The sequence below is a fragment of the Lepisosteus oculatus genome, chromosome 9 (genome assembly GCF_040954835.1).
Source record: "Lepisosteus oculatus isolate fLepOcu1 chromosome 9, fLepOcu1.hap2, whole genome shotgun sequence".
Taxonomy (NCBI): Eukaryota; Metazoa; Chordata; class Actinopteri; order Semionotiformes; family Lepisosteidae; genus Lepisosteus; species Lepisosteus oculatus.
In genome coordinates, this window is record NC_090704.1 from 29,095,265 (window position 1) to 29,108,381 (window position 13,117).

Here is a 13,117-nt window from a genome sequence, read left to right on the forward strand (position 1 = left end):
AACTTTGAATAGGATTACAGAAGCACATTTTTGAAAGAATTTCTAAAGGGGAATAGTTTTAAATGTCCAGGCTTAAAATATGAAGGGGTTTTCTGACTAGCTGGTATCCGAATTCCAAACTAGCATTCGATAAGAGGAGAAAATCCAATCAAAAGAAATTTGAAACAATGAATATGAAGCAATGAAATGCAGTAGGACCACTGTATTTCCATGAACTGAAAGGCTTTAATTATAAGGACAGACATCCCACACTCACCCCTGTAGCCAACTTTGCAAACATCACACCGTTCCACTCGCCCTCAACTGAGCAGAAGGACTTTTTATCGTTTGGGGCACTGCAAAAAGTATGGACAAGATTAAAATGTTGATGCGGTTGTTGGGTTTGAGCTGATGTCAATACAAATGTCTCAAAACAGTACATAATACTTTATGACAGGTATCCCTGAATGGTCATTTGTGCAACAGAGCATGATGGCTAGAGAGGAGACGAGAACTATATTATACACAGGCTGGCTCTTTTTCATGTTTATATTTTTTCTATGCACAAAATACAATAATAAACACTTGACTTTTAATCTGAAGAGATTCTGTTATATTAATGAAAGTGTTTAACTGTCCATTGCCTGTGCACCTAACATTTTAATAAAAGACTTTCCTTCAGAAAACACAAATATTCCTTAACCACTACTCCATTGTTCCTAAAGGCTAAGCGGATTTTTAAACTGATGTGCCTGAGTAAAGAGTACTCATTATAACATAGTTCAGGAGGTGAGGCAGGTTTTGAGTGTATTTGTGTTTTGTAAATTAAGTAAGGAGGGAGGGGTAGGATCCTTCTAGCATGCAGACACCATAAATTAAGTGATATGAGGTGGCTTTAATTTGGGATTTGCACACACAGAGATAAACTTCTAGAGGGGTCATCACTTTAAATGAGCAAGCTCTGCTACCTCTGCTCAGAAAAATGTTTAGAAGTCAAGAACAGCTTACACAAAATTAATTTAAAGAAGGCAAGCAATCTGTTATAGTAATTTGTGCACAGCAACAATATAAATCTAAACCTGACTATAAACTTGGGACAATCCATTCTCTAAATGCATATAGATGCACCTTTCAGAAAGAGACCCAATTATTATGTAATGTATATTCTTAAAACCCCGAGATTAGATTACTTTTTGTTATGCATAATTTTGGAATGATTCATTATTTTATGTTTGACTTCTGATTTATTCACCTGGCTCATCACTACGGCCTCCTTACACACCAGGCAAGATAAAAAGAGCAAACAATTCACAAAATCATCCTTTGTCATGCTGACCATGTCTTTTGCCCAATGGATATGAAAGGGAGAGCTGTCAAGACCTGAGTAACACTTGCTCATAACTGCCTGGGCAGCAATAGGCAGGCAGGCAGGCTCACTGGTGTGCAGGAAGTCTAAGCTAATTTATACCCCCAGACAATTACTGCATGTGTCCCGAAAGCCCCAGGACAAGGCTAACTGATTGCATAACCCATACTTGTACAGTGATTGCAAGGTCTACAGGGTCCAATGTGTGCTTGAAGTGGAGGTCTTTCCTTTCTGAGCTACTCAACAGCTCACGTCTGGATATTCCTCTTTAAATACTTAGGAAGAATCCTACAGTTGACTCGGAAACTTACAAAATTTCAGCTGTTATTCTGTGCTTCTTCCCACCATAGAAAGGTTTTGTGTGGAAAACAATGTTGGCGCTGTAGCCTGTTTTGGAGCAAGAGATATTGCACTCTCCTCCTAACTCTACCCAGGGCACTGTGAGAATGGACCTGAAAAGAAACAACTGCATGTCAAGATACTGCATACACCTGACAAATCGCAGGGAATTCTGCTTTCTGTTCACTGGTTTTCAAACATCAGATGTTCAGCAATGGATCAGTTACTTTCTAAAATGTTTTATTTTATAACAGTACAGAACGTTCTTAAATGATTGCTATCACAGAAAGAAATACATAATTCATAAAAGCATATACTCATTAGATTAAACGTAAGAAAATGTATTATAATAAGTAACAAGGGAAAGTGCCTACCTTCCATATCCGTTGGGGAAGGTAAGGATATAGTGTTCATCATACTCTAGACAAGACACACAGCCTGCAGACACAGGAAATAATTTGATGCTGTACAGGTAGATTCACTGTAACATCAGATCTGTAACTCCAGTAAGACTGATCAGACATTTACTGCTGACACTATTTCAGACACTGTAATAAAAAATGTTTCCTATACAATCCACTTTTAGATTTTTTTAGAGGAAGAGCTTGAAAGTGCTACATGTGCTAGTTGTGGGTTAATGCCTTGGGAGCAAAAGTCTGCTTTATATGAGCTAGCCACTTAAAGGCATATATGATACACAGGAGATCTTCACAATCATAAGGTTTCAAGGAGTCAAAAAGGATATGTTTGATCACAGCCCAAACCTAATGCATACCAGTAGCATGGAACACAGGTAAAAGAATACATACAGCACCAGAACCTAATCTGAGTTACCATGCAATTAGTTTTTAAAGGTGGATGAGGTAAAAAAAGGAGGTTAAGAAGTATGAGAACACAGAAATGCCTTTCATGAAAGTGTAGTAAAACTTCCTGTGAAATCTAGATAGAACGTACTTAAGACTGCAGAACAATATTAGAAGACAGCCAGATGATTAATGGCACACCATTCTACAGATAATGAAATATTTTGTACATTCCGACAGTAACTTTCTCCTTTCTATATATTGCTGCCTAACTGACTTGCAACAATCAGAGCAGCTCATCTTTCATTCTGGATGGAAAAGAAAGTTTAAATCTGAATATTGATGTTTTATTGACACAGTCACTGACAGTGCAATGCTGCATCATTATTGTGTGTTGAGACATCAGTATGTCTATCTCTTTCTTAATAAATGCTCAATTAGTTTTTCTGAACACGTGATTTCTACTATTGCAGGGCAAATTATATTTCTGGGCACTGGGATTGCAAAGATCTTTGAGCCGCACTAAACCCTCCCCAATTACAGCCATTAACATCATATTAAATTAGCATAATTAATTTAGAAAGGCCTGTTAAAATAATTTGATATTTATTTTATAGTTTGTTATCTGTTAAGGCAGTGGTTCTCAAACTGTGGTACGCGTACCTGCAGTGGTACGCGGAGTGCCGCCAGGCGGTATGCCAATGACCCTGGAACTGTGTTGTGTGCGCTGAAAATCGGGAAGGGTTTTCATATTTTGCATTTTAATACGTGTCGAATACGCAGCCTACGTACTAAGATACAGTGCGCACTAATACTTCACACAAGAGATACTCTGTAATTCTATACCACTCTATAGGAATGCGTGCTATGGATGCAAGTGACCAATTGTATTTAAAAAAAGCTACTGTATCTCCAGCAAATAGGGAGGTAGGAGAATGTGCGGGATTTTGGAAGAATGCCAATGTTGTAAACACAGGAATGCATAGAAATATGTGCTACGAATGCTGGTAATCTTGTGAGCACAGGAAAACGTGATAGATAACAGAAAAATATTTAAGAACTGTTCTAAGTTAATTTGAGAAAAATACACAGAGCGTCTCTGTGTTTCGCTCCCATGCGCATGAAATAAAAACTTAAAATAAATACGGAAATAAAAACGGAAACGCAGAAAAATACAAACTTGCGGATTGCTAAAGCAGGTAAGCCCCACAGTATTTTTGAAGAACCTTATTTACCATTGGCAAAAGAGCGACACATATGTGTAGAGAAAAAGCTGCCCCCCCCCCGAAAGACACAGTCACTCATAGAATTATTTAAATGAAGGATTATATCAAAAGTAAGCTGATAGAGCATGTTAAGATGAGCAGATGTTTTTCACTGCAATTAGATGAGTCTGTAGTCGATTTGGCCAATTTGCTTGTTTACATTAGACACGGGTTTGAGGGTACGTCCCGTGAGGACTTTCTGTTCTGTAAGCCGCTACCAACAGGCACTTCAGGAGAGCACATATTTCAGCTTCTGAATGAATTTATCGAAGAGAATGGCATCGACTGGATGAAACGCATCAGAGTTTGTACAGACTGTGCTAGAGCGATGACAAGCCGACACAGCGGTGTAGTTGCACGAATTAGAGAGGTTGCTGCAGAAATGAATGGACGCATTGCAACATCCACCATGAGACTTTTGCCGTCAAGAAAATGCCTGACGATTTAAAATCTGTTAAGACTCTGTTGTGAATTGTATCAAGGCTTGAAAAATTAATTCACATCTGCTTTGCTCAACTAAACAGGCTCACCCCTCTCACTGAAATGGTGCTTATTTATTATTTTTATTTGTTGTTGTTACTGTTTTTTTCTGTAAAACACTTTGAGAGCCACCTTTAAAGGCGCTTTATCAAATAAAGTTTATTATTATAATATTTATTATATGTATGTGTGAGTCTGTGTGCATATGCGCTCATGTTGGTCATTGAGAATTTCTGGGGTTCCTATGAGATGATGACTTGTAGGTGGTACGTGGATGCTTTGGTTAGATTTGGGGTGGTACTTGGTCCAAAACGTTTGAGAACCACTGTGTTAAGGTGTGTCTGAGGCTTGTATGTGGCCCACTGACCACATTGGCCATTACTGGTTAACAGACTTGAGTTCAGCTTGCCAGTGGTATTTCGTCTCTGCAAAATGGACATGGATATACTGTAGATGGGTAAAAATGATCCAAAAAAGTCATTTCACAACTCACCTTGCCCAATATTATGCACTCCAATAGACATTCCCAAGAACTTTGACTTTGTCCAAATGTGAGCGTTGAACTGAATCTTTTTATTGTAGCACTCAGCATAGAAAGCAGAAACTGCCAGGAGGAAAGAGAACAAGGTGAGGGAGTGCTGTGCATAAACAGTAAATGCGATACAGCGTTCGTTAGAGTACTTCCTAATGGAAAAGGAACCAATACTGTGCTCAGCATATGTCAATCACGTGCAGCAGCTGAAAGCAAAGTCACTATACCTGATACTACAAAAACAGCAGAAATATTAACATACTTCATTTTTTATAAAAAGAACTTAGGATCAATAGACGTAATTTGCTCAAAGCTGAAGTACATAAAAAAATAAAAAATCCACTGGTGTAATACTGCCTTGTACCATGTTTTTACAGCTGCCCAGTGTTGAATGTGTCACTATATGTTTACTATATCTCTTTTTAACTAAGGCCTTAAAAAAAGTATTTCTTATCAGTCAGGGTTAGGGTTAATGCTGTGATGCTGCACATTTACAGACAGGGCGGACTCAACTGTGTGACAGCCTTAAAGGTATTGTCATGCTGATACCCACAGCAGGTTTCTAAAAGCTTTGCTACTCTCTGTAGGATTAACAATTTTAATAATGTGGCTCTTAGATTCAATATATGCCCTCATAATGATCAAGTTGCAGAAGAAATGCTGTTGAAAACCATGCATTAAAAACCATACATTTTGAATATTAGATTAATTAATTAAAATAATTGCTACCCAACCTAATGAAAGGCTCATTAAACATTGTAGAATTTTCATTATTCAGACCTTTTACCTGAAGTATAAATAATTGGCCTCCTGATTACGCATCTGTGTCAGGCCATGCATGAAGTAAAAGGACAAGCTACCCAACACTGCTATTGTTTGCTGTTGTGTGCATGATGTTCAGATGCATATATATTACCTTCAGCCTAAGGCTGTTAAAAGTAACATGGCTCTTTAGTTTTCCAAAAAAATGAAGACCGTAAGCACTTACTGGGTGGGTGATGAGAGACCTGCTCTGCTACGAATGAGACATTGGTCTTTGTGCACCAAGGCACAGGTCCCTCAGACACAGGCTCCTGGTGGAAAAGAAGCAAGAGGGTGGTATTAACAACACTAGCCTGCTCTATCACAGCAGACCTTTGAACACTGCCTTATTCCTTGCTGATGTGGTCAGAATTTAATCCTTTCCTTAAGGCTGCTCTCCAGAACACTGAGACTCTTGCGAAGGCTGCTGCAAAAAGTAATAGGATGCCTTTTAACACATAATAGCTAAGCACATAGATGTGCTTGTTTAACTAGGAGAAAATATGGTTCCTACATTTTCTTTTCCTTAACACAGGAGCCTCCAGTCCTTCTGATTACCCAGATTTGACAAATGCAGTGGCTACCATGATTTATTTGCTTTGCAGGAAATGTTCTGTTGAGCATTTGTCCATACACCCTTTTCCTAGCTGTCTCCTACATGCAAAACACATTACAGTAGGATCTCAACATCTGCAAATTTAACATTCACAAATGTGCTTATTTTCAATTCAGTCTGGCCAAGGGGGTCTTGCATGAAAGGAGAGCAACATGCCCTGAGACTCATGACTCTGATCTTGTGTGAGTTTGAGATAGCAGTGCACTCACAGTATTTTCCTCATTTTCCGAAGGCAAGTCCCAGTGACAGAGGAAGATCTCTCCTAGAATGGGGTTGTATGGTTTCTTGGCCACTGAGCCTTTCCTTCCTGCGTGAAAGGCAGAGAGGTACCATTTCACAACCTGCACCATGCGATCCCGGGGGTCCGTCTGATCTGCAATACTGGCACACACAGGTGTTAGAGAGCTGTAGGCAGGGCACAGGCTGTCATGACAAGACAAGAGGCTTCAGAGGGGTAATGGGGGAACAATTGAGTTTGAATTGTCAGAGGAATAAGAGCAATGTTTAAAACATTCTTTTAGTCTACAAAGCTGATGCATTTCTGATTATTTTACAAGAATTTCTTTTTTTTTTTACAATTATTACATACGTAGTGTAGATTGTATGGCATAGTGAGAATGTTTTGGCTTTTAAGAGAGCTGTGAAAATATTTACCTAACAAACAGATCCGGGTGTGCAAAAAAATCAGCGTACATTTCCAGCAGTGACCTCCGTTCCAGAATGAAAGTAGGGAGAACCACCTATGGGAAGAGAGGGAACCGACTTGACTTTAAAAATGTGCAAGCACATCTGCCTTACTGACTGGAGAAAAGCCTGAATCAAGTTTATCAATTACAGTACAGTAGTGCTGACACAAAGAATATCAACACAACCTAGTACACACTGTATGTCACACCCAGATAAATAATAACAATAATGATCAGTTATCTGTTATGAGTTCTACGTAAAGCATATTCCTTTCAAGAGGGTCCTTAACACCCTTTGTCTAATGAATTACTTTCCTCAGAATGCAGATAGAGATTTACCAATTTAAAAACAAATAGTTTTATGATCTTATTTATGCCTGTGGCTATAGCCTTGATTAAAAAATTATTATTTTGTGTATAGGCATGTGTATTGTTGTCTGTGGGTTTTCTTTATATTGTCTTCTGCTGTAAAACAAATTGTGTGAGGATAATAAAGACTCTCTCTGTCTCCAATTACAAAAGCAATAGGTAAAAGTAAAAACATGCCTTCATGCACTTTCCTTTACTAGGCAATACTGAGAAGACTATAACAATTTTAGAACCTATTTACAATTTCTTAATTGTTTTTTTTAATCCCAGTACCATCTATCATGGTAATATGAAGAAAGCAACAGGTTGAAAAAAAAACACTTTTCTTAGTTTCTAAGACGACTGCAAACCAAAACCAGTCAAGGCACACCCAGGCATTGTGGAGAAAACCCTCCAAAGAGAAAAGTCTGACCACCTTGTGTGCGAGTGCCAGTGCTACAGAAACCACTGTTAATGAACCAACAGCAGTTTTTATGAATTCTGGATTTAGCACCACTGTGATTCACCCCACAGCAAAGACCGCCAGGAATCAAATATCTCCTGGGAGGTGCAGTTATTGCAAAACCTACCCTTCCTTTTATTAAAAAAGAGAACAGAAGATTACTATGAAAAAGTAGAATTGTAAAACATATTTTTCCGTTTTCTTTTTTGAATATATAAATATAGTTTTAAAATGGACCACACAGTGGTTAGGACGGCATATGTCCATACGCGTCCATGCGCAGGTGCCATGTGAAGGTTCGGGTCCATACAGGGTGATGTTTTCCACAGCTCTTACCAGGAATAAGCATAGTGGTAATGCAGTACTTAGAACCAGCAAAAGATGGTGCTTCCCAAACAGATAAAGTCCAGATTGATCTTCAGTTTAGGTGGTCTAAAGCTTGAGTGCTCCACCACCTTTTTTTCCTATTTGTGGGAACGGTCTATAAATATCCATCCTGTGAAGTAATTGAATGCTTAAAAGATCATATAAACAGGAAGAAGAATTAGCCTCTTCATTTAGAAGATCAGAAACCAGGCCCAAACCAGCAGCACAGGGGCACACCGCTTATAGTAGCAAGGAAGGGTTACCTTGGTGAGGTCCATTCCTAGTCGCACCTGGGACAGCAGGTGCATGATGACACTCTTGTGCTCCTCCACTGACTCCCCTTCTCCGTCGTCATCTCGATCATCATGACTGTCGAACCGATCTGTCGACACGACAGCAGAACATGAAACCCTGTCCCTCAACGAAACTGTGTCCTCGCACTGGTATGGTGCAATTCCTACAATAAGTCCCATGGAAATCAGTCCAACTTGATTAAAAGCCTGTTTAAGAAGGGTGAATGAAGTTTTATCTCCAAACTGTTGCACAAGTGTAGTCTAACAGTGTTTCTGAGTATGTCTTTCTTGCATTCATTATAAATCATTCTCCAAGACGGTCAGAGATCCACTTGTTGCTGTGAATCTCCAAATTATTTTCAAACTAATGAACAACAACAAAAAGATTAAACTTTAGTTACTAAACACTCCCATTCGTAATGCAAATGATTAAGCTGAGCAGCAGCTTGGTTAGTATAGAACAAAAATCATCAACATGTATATTTTTAGGTCTTGTAATGTTGCAAATTTTACAACCTGTTCTTAAAACGTCTGGTTCCATTCCTTTTCTGCATGAATGTGTCTTACAGAAATCAGACTTTACTTGCAACCAAGCAAAGGCAGTTTCTGAACTTCCTCTGACAATTAAATGAATGTACAATGACAGCCAGCACTTCTCATTTTTATCTCTCCACCCAGAACACGTTAATTCCTAGACCAGAAAAGCGGTTATTGTATTTGATTGACTGCTGTATCCTCCAATTCAGATTTTAGTACAATAGGTCATGCTTGCTTCCTTTCAGGGTCAGTGCGATTTAAATCCTGCCCACCTGAAGTATGATTTCCCTTTTTTATAACCACACCTCCACACTAGGCTTTATTTTTCATAACTCAAAAAAACACATTCTGTAGTCCTAAAAATGTATTATTAAAAATGTTTTGATATTATAATATCAAACTGAATATCCTGGAAAACTGGCCACATAAAAAAGCTATTGTCTAATTTTATTAATATTTTGTAATTTACCATGTATACAATTTTAAATATTTTCATATTTTGACATGATATTCTTAAGCCTACTGCAAAACACAATTTATCGCCTTTTAGTTTAATGTTACATAACATTTGCTTAAACCTGTTAATAACAGATTTTGGACAGTAAATTAATATACATTATTACAAATCCGTAACTTACCAGTATTAATAGCTATACGATACTAGCTTATTAAAACTCTGAATCAATCAGAAAAGCTCTGCATGTCAAACAATGTGCTAAGATATTAGATTTCTTTTTCCCTACCAGTGCTCTTCATAGACTATACTTAACTAACTTTACACTACCTAATGCTAAAAAGAAGCAAGACCTGCTGTTAAGGTCTTCCAAATGCCTTCATATTTTAAGTTTTAAGAGACAAGTAAGTGGTAATAGAAATAAAAAAAGAGATCAGATCATTCCAAAACCCTGATGGCTTATGAGTTTCGTCTAAGGAGTTAAACATTATGATTAAATCCCAAGAAACATGATACCAAAATTGGTTTAAACAATTTAACACCTGGAAATGAAACCTGCAGGTTCCCTTCCATAATGAAAGACAGAGGATGAACATATTTAAAAAAATAGAGAAGTAGTGGAGTCATAAAATCATTTCAGTAGTTAAACAGCAGGTAAGCTTGTTCTTTTTGGTCACTCCCCATGAAGTCTGAAACAAAAGCAAGTCAAAATGTATCATCCTTCTCCTTCCTACATCCTTCTTTCACAATAACAGCAGCACAACACACACACCGAAGAAAATCCTACACACAGTTACACAGCCCAGAAGTAACACAGGGAGCACAAGTTTACCTTTGGGAAAGTGAAAGGACATCGCCCCCCTAGGGGGAAGATGTGTTTTTGACCTTTCCTTAATGTCATATGTTCTATTTTGTTTTCTGTGTTGTTTTTTGGAGGTTCTCACAGTCTCAGTTTTATTCAATCAGCAACTAGTTTAAATTGAACAGCAATTCATAATTTTAGAGTGACAAAAAGCAAAAGGAATTACTTCACCTAGATCTGAGAATCTGCTCCTTAGCTTTAAATATTTTAGAATGAACTGCAGCAGCAATAAGAAACAGTATGCTTTTTGACAGTGTCATTCTCACGATAAGTTTTAAAACGATGGCCAGAAAGGGGGATTTCCCAAAGAACATTAAGACACCAGATCTGTCTACAGAGCTGAAGATTCCCAGCTTATAGTCATGTCAGAGGTTTTTAAGACCCTCTGTCGTCACCTGCATCGGTGGTCCCATTGGACATGGAGGAGTTGAGAGACTCATTGGTGTCTGGTCTCTTCAGGCTCGTTCCTGTCCCACTGTGAGGCAAAGTAGCTTGAGTCATGAAAGAGCTGGAGAGACACAATGAACATGAGAAAGTTACAAACAAGAGGAGGTTATTCAACCCAACCAGACTGTCAAGCAGTTAGTAGCTAACTGATCTGAGGATCTCAGCCATGTTTCTTCAAGCTAGGGCTGGCTTTGACAACATTAGCTTGTATAAGTGCTGTCCTACGGTTTGAAATACCCTTCTATGTAGTATACACTTTTGTTCTCAAACTGTGTTCCACTGTTTAATCTGAATAATTTATCTGGGATAACTCTGTATCAGAGTGCAGTGTGCTCATACAGAAGCAAGATTATTTCAATTTGAAGACTGCCCATGAAGAAGGTGATTCAATGTGCAATGGAATTGAATGATTTTGCTTGCAACTCCACTGACCATGCGATGGACAAGTTTCCCCTGCAGGGGGAGCTGTGTTCCCTTAGTTTCCTTAATGCTACAGAAACCAAGAGAACACCACAACCCCATCAGTCGTTTAATCTTTTATGAGGATTACATTTTAGCTCATCACATAATTTAAGCTCACACAAAACTGTGGAGTCTAAGAGATTGACTTACTCCATACAGTGCTTAGGAGAGGCACTGTTCTGATAGAATTCATCAGCATCATAGAACTCATCCTCGCTGCTAGAGTAGGAGAAATCCGGGACAGTGTTGGAAGAGAGGGTGACATGGCTGGGAGAGGTGACACTGCTGCTAGGAGCTGATGGGCCACTACCTAAAATAAGAAAATAACAATGACTTGATCATTTTGCTCACTCACAAAATTCTGCTCACTCTAAATCAAAATTCAGGCAACTATAACATTTCAAATGTTGTATCTTCATCACGTTAATGTACAGTCAATTGCTTTTTAGCCCTTTTTGTCCTGTTAGGACTTGAAAGTTCCACCAACAGAAAAAGTCCACTCCACATTTTTACTTCAAAGAGGAGGAAGGTGATTTTCACTAAGCTATACATGATACTGCAAAATCAAGATGGACAGTGGCCAAAGGTCTTCTACCAAAGATGAGAATTGTGGTCAACAATATATAAGCACAAATGTTTTTCTTAGACAGAACACATGAAGGGTTAAAGAGATCAGAAAATTACAACAACTTATGCAACTGGAATCTCTCCCTGAAATGGAGCTTTTATGCTGGTTAAAAAGAAAAGCCGGTATTTCCTGCAGAAGCAGACTACTGTATACAGTCATGTGAAAAAGAAAGTACACCCTCTTTCAATTCAATGGTTTTCATATCAGGGCATAACTAATAATTGTCTGGTCCTCACCAACTTCTATAATTAGACAAATCTAGCCTCAGATAACACATAACAGATTTCTCTATGTCATTATTTATTTAACAAAAAGTAAGCCAAAATGCAGAAACCATGTGGGAAAAATTAAGTACACCATTACTGCTTCCATAGGAATTAAAAAGGTAATTAGCAGTCAGGTGCTGCTAATCAAACGCACTTGATTAGTTGATCATCAGGAAGTGTGACCATCTCTATAAATGCAGAACTTTTGGCAGCTTGGAGCATTCAGGTGTGAGTTAACACCATGCCAAGGAGAAAAGACTCTGAGAAGCAATTATTGTTGCTCATCAATCTGGGAAGGGTTATAAGGCCATTTCCAAACAATTTGAAATCCATCATTCTACAGTGAGAAGGATTATTTACAAATGGAGAACATTCAAGACAGTTGCCAATCTTCCCAGAAGTGGGCGTCCCAGCAAATTCACCCCAAGGTCAGAAATTGCAAAGAACACAAGAACTACATCTAGGGATCTACAGGCCTCGGTTAACATGTTAAATGTTAAAGTTCATGACAGTACGATCAGAAAAACACTGAAAAAGTATGGCTTTCATGGAAGGAGAGCCAGGAGCCCTTCTCTCCCAAAAAAAAAACATGGCAGCACGGCTTAGGTTTGCAAAGTTGCATCTGAACAAACTACAAGATTTCTGGAACAATGTCCTTTGGACAAATGAGACCAAAGTGAAGATGTTTGGTCATTATGCACAACACCATGTTTGGCGAAAACCAAACACAGCATATCACCACAAAAACCTCATACCAACCGTCAAGCACGGTGGTGGAGGGTGATGATTTGGGCTTGTTTTGCAGCCACAGGAACTGGGCACCTTGCATTCATCGAGTCGACTATGAACTGCTCTTTATACCAAAGTATTCTAGAGACAAATGTGAACCCATTTGTCTGACAGCTAAGGCTTGGCCGAAATTGGGTCATTCAACAGGACAATGCTCCCAAGCACGCCAGCAAATCTACAACTGAATGGCTGAAAAAGAAAAGAATCAAGGTGTTAGAATGGCCAAGTCAAAGTCCAGACCTCAATCCCATTGAGATGCTGTGGCAGGACGTTAAGAGAGCTGTGCATAAACAAATACCCTCAAAAATCAATGAACTGAAGCAATGTTGTACAAA

General features: G+C 38.6%; 1 protein-coding gene across 3 annotated transcripts in view; it reads right to left on the reverse strand.

Moving 5' to 3' along the window:
* osbpl9 (oxysterol binding protein-like 9) overlaps positions 1–13,117 on the reverse strand; it is a 66,653-nt gene that overhangs the window by 4,732 nt on the left and 48,804 nt on the right. For all 3 annotated transcript variants that reach the window (XM_006635049.3, XM_006635048.3, XM_015356542.2), the window contains 10 exons: positions 11,250–11,409; positions 10,586–10,698; positions 8,308–8,426; positions 6,836–6,921; positions 6,391–6,562; positions 5,753–5,837; positions 4,726–4,836; positions 2,059–2,122; positions 1,657–1,797; positions 257–335 (listed from right to left, as the gene is read on the reverse strand). In XM_006635049.3, coding sequence (XP_006635112.1) covers positions 257–335; positions 1,657–1,797; positions 2,059–2,122; positions 4,726–4,836; positions 5,753–5,837; positions 6,391–6,562; positions 6,836–6,921; positions 8,308–8,426; positions 10,586–10,698; positions 11,250–11,409 — 1,130 coding nt within the window. The remainder of the gene's footprint in view (positions 1–256; positions 336–1,656; positions 1,798–2,058; positions 2,123–4,725; positions 4,837–5,752; positions 5,838–6,390; positions 6,563–6,835; positions 6,922–8,307; positions 8,427–10,585; positions 10,699–11,249; positions 11,410–13,117) is intronic.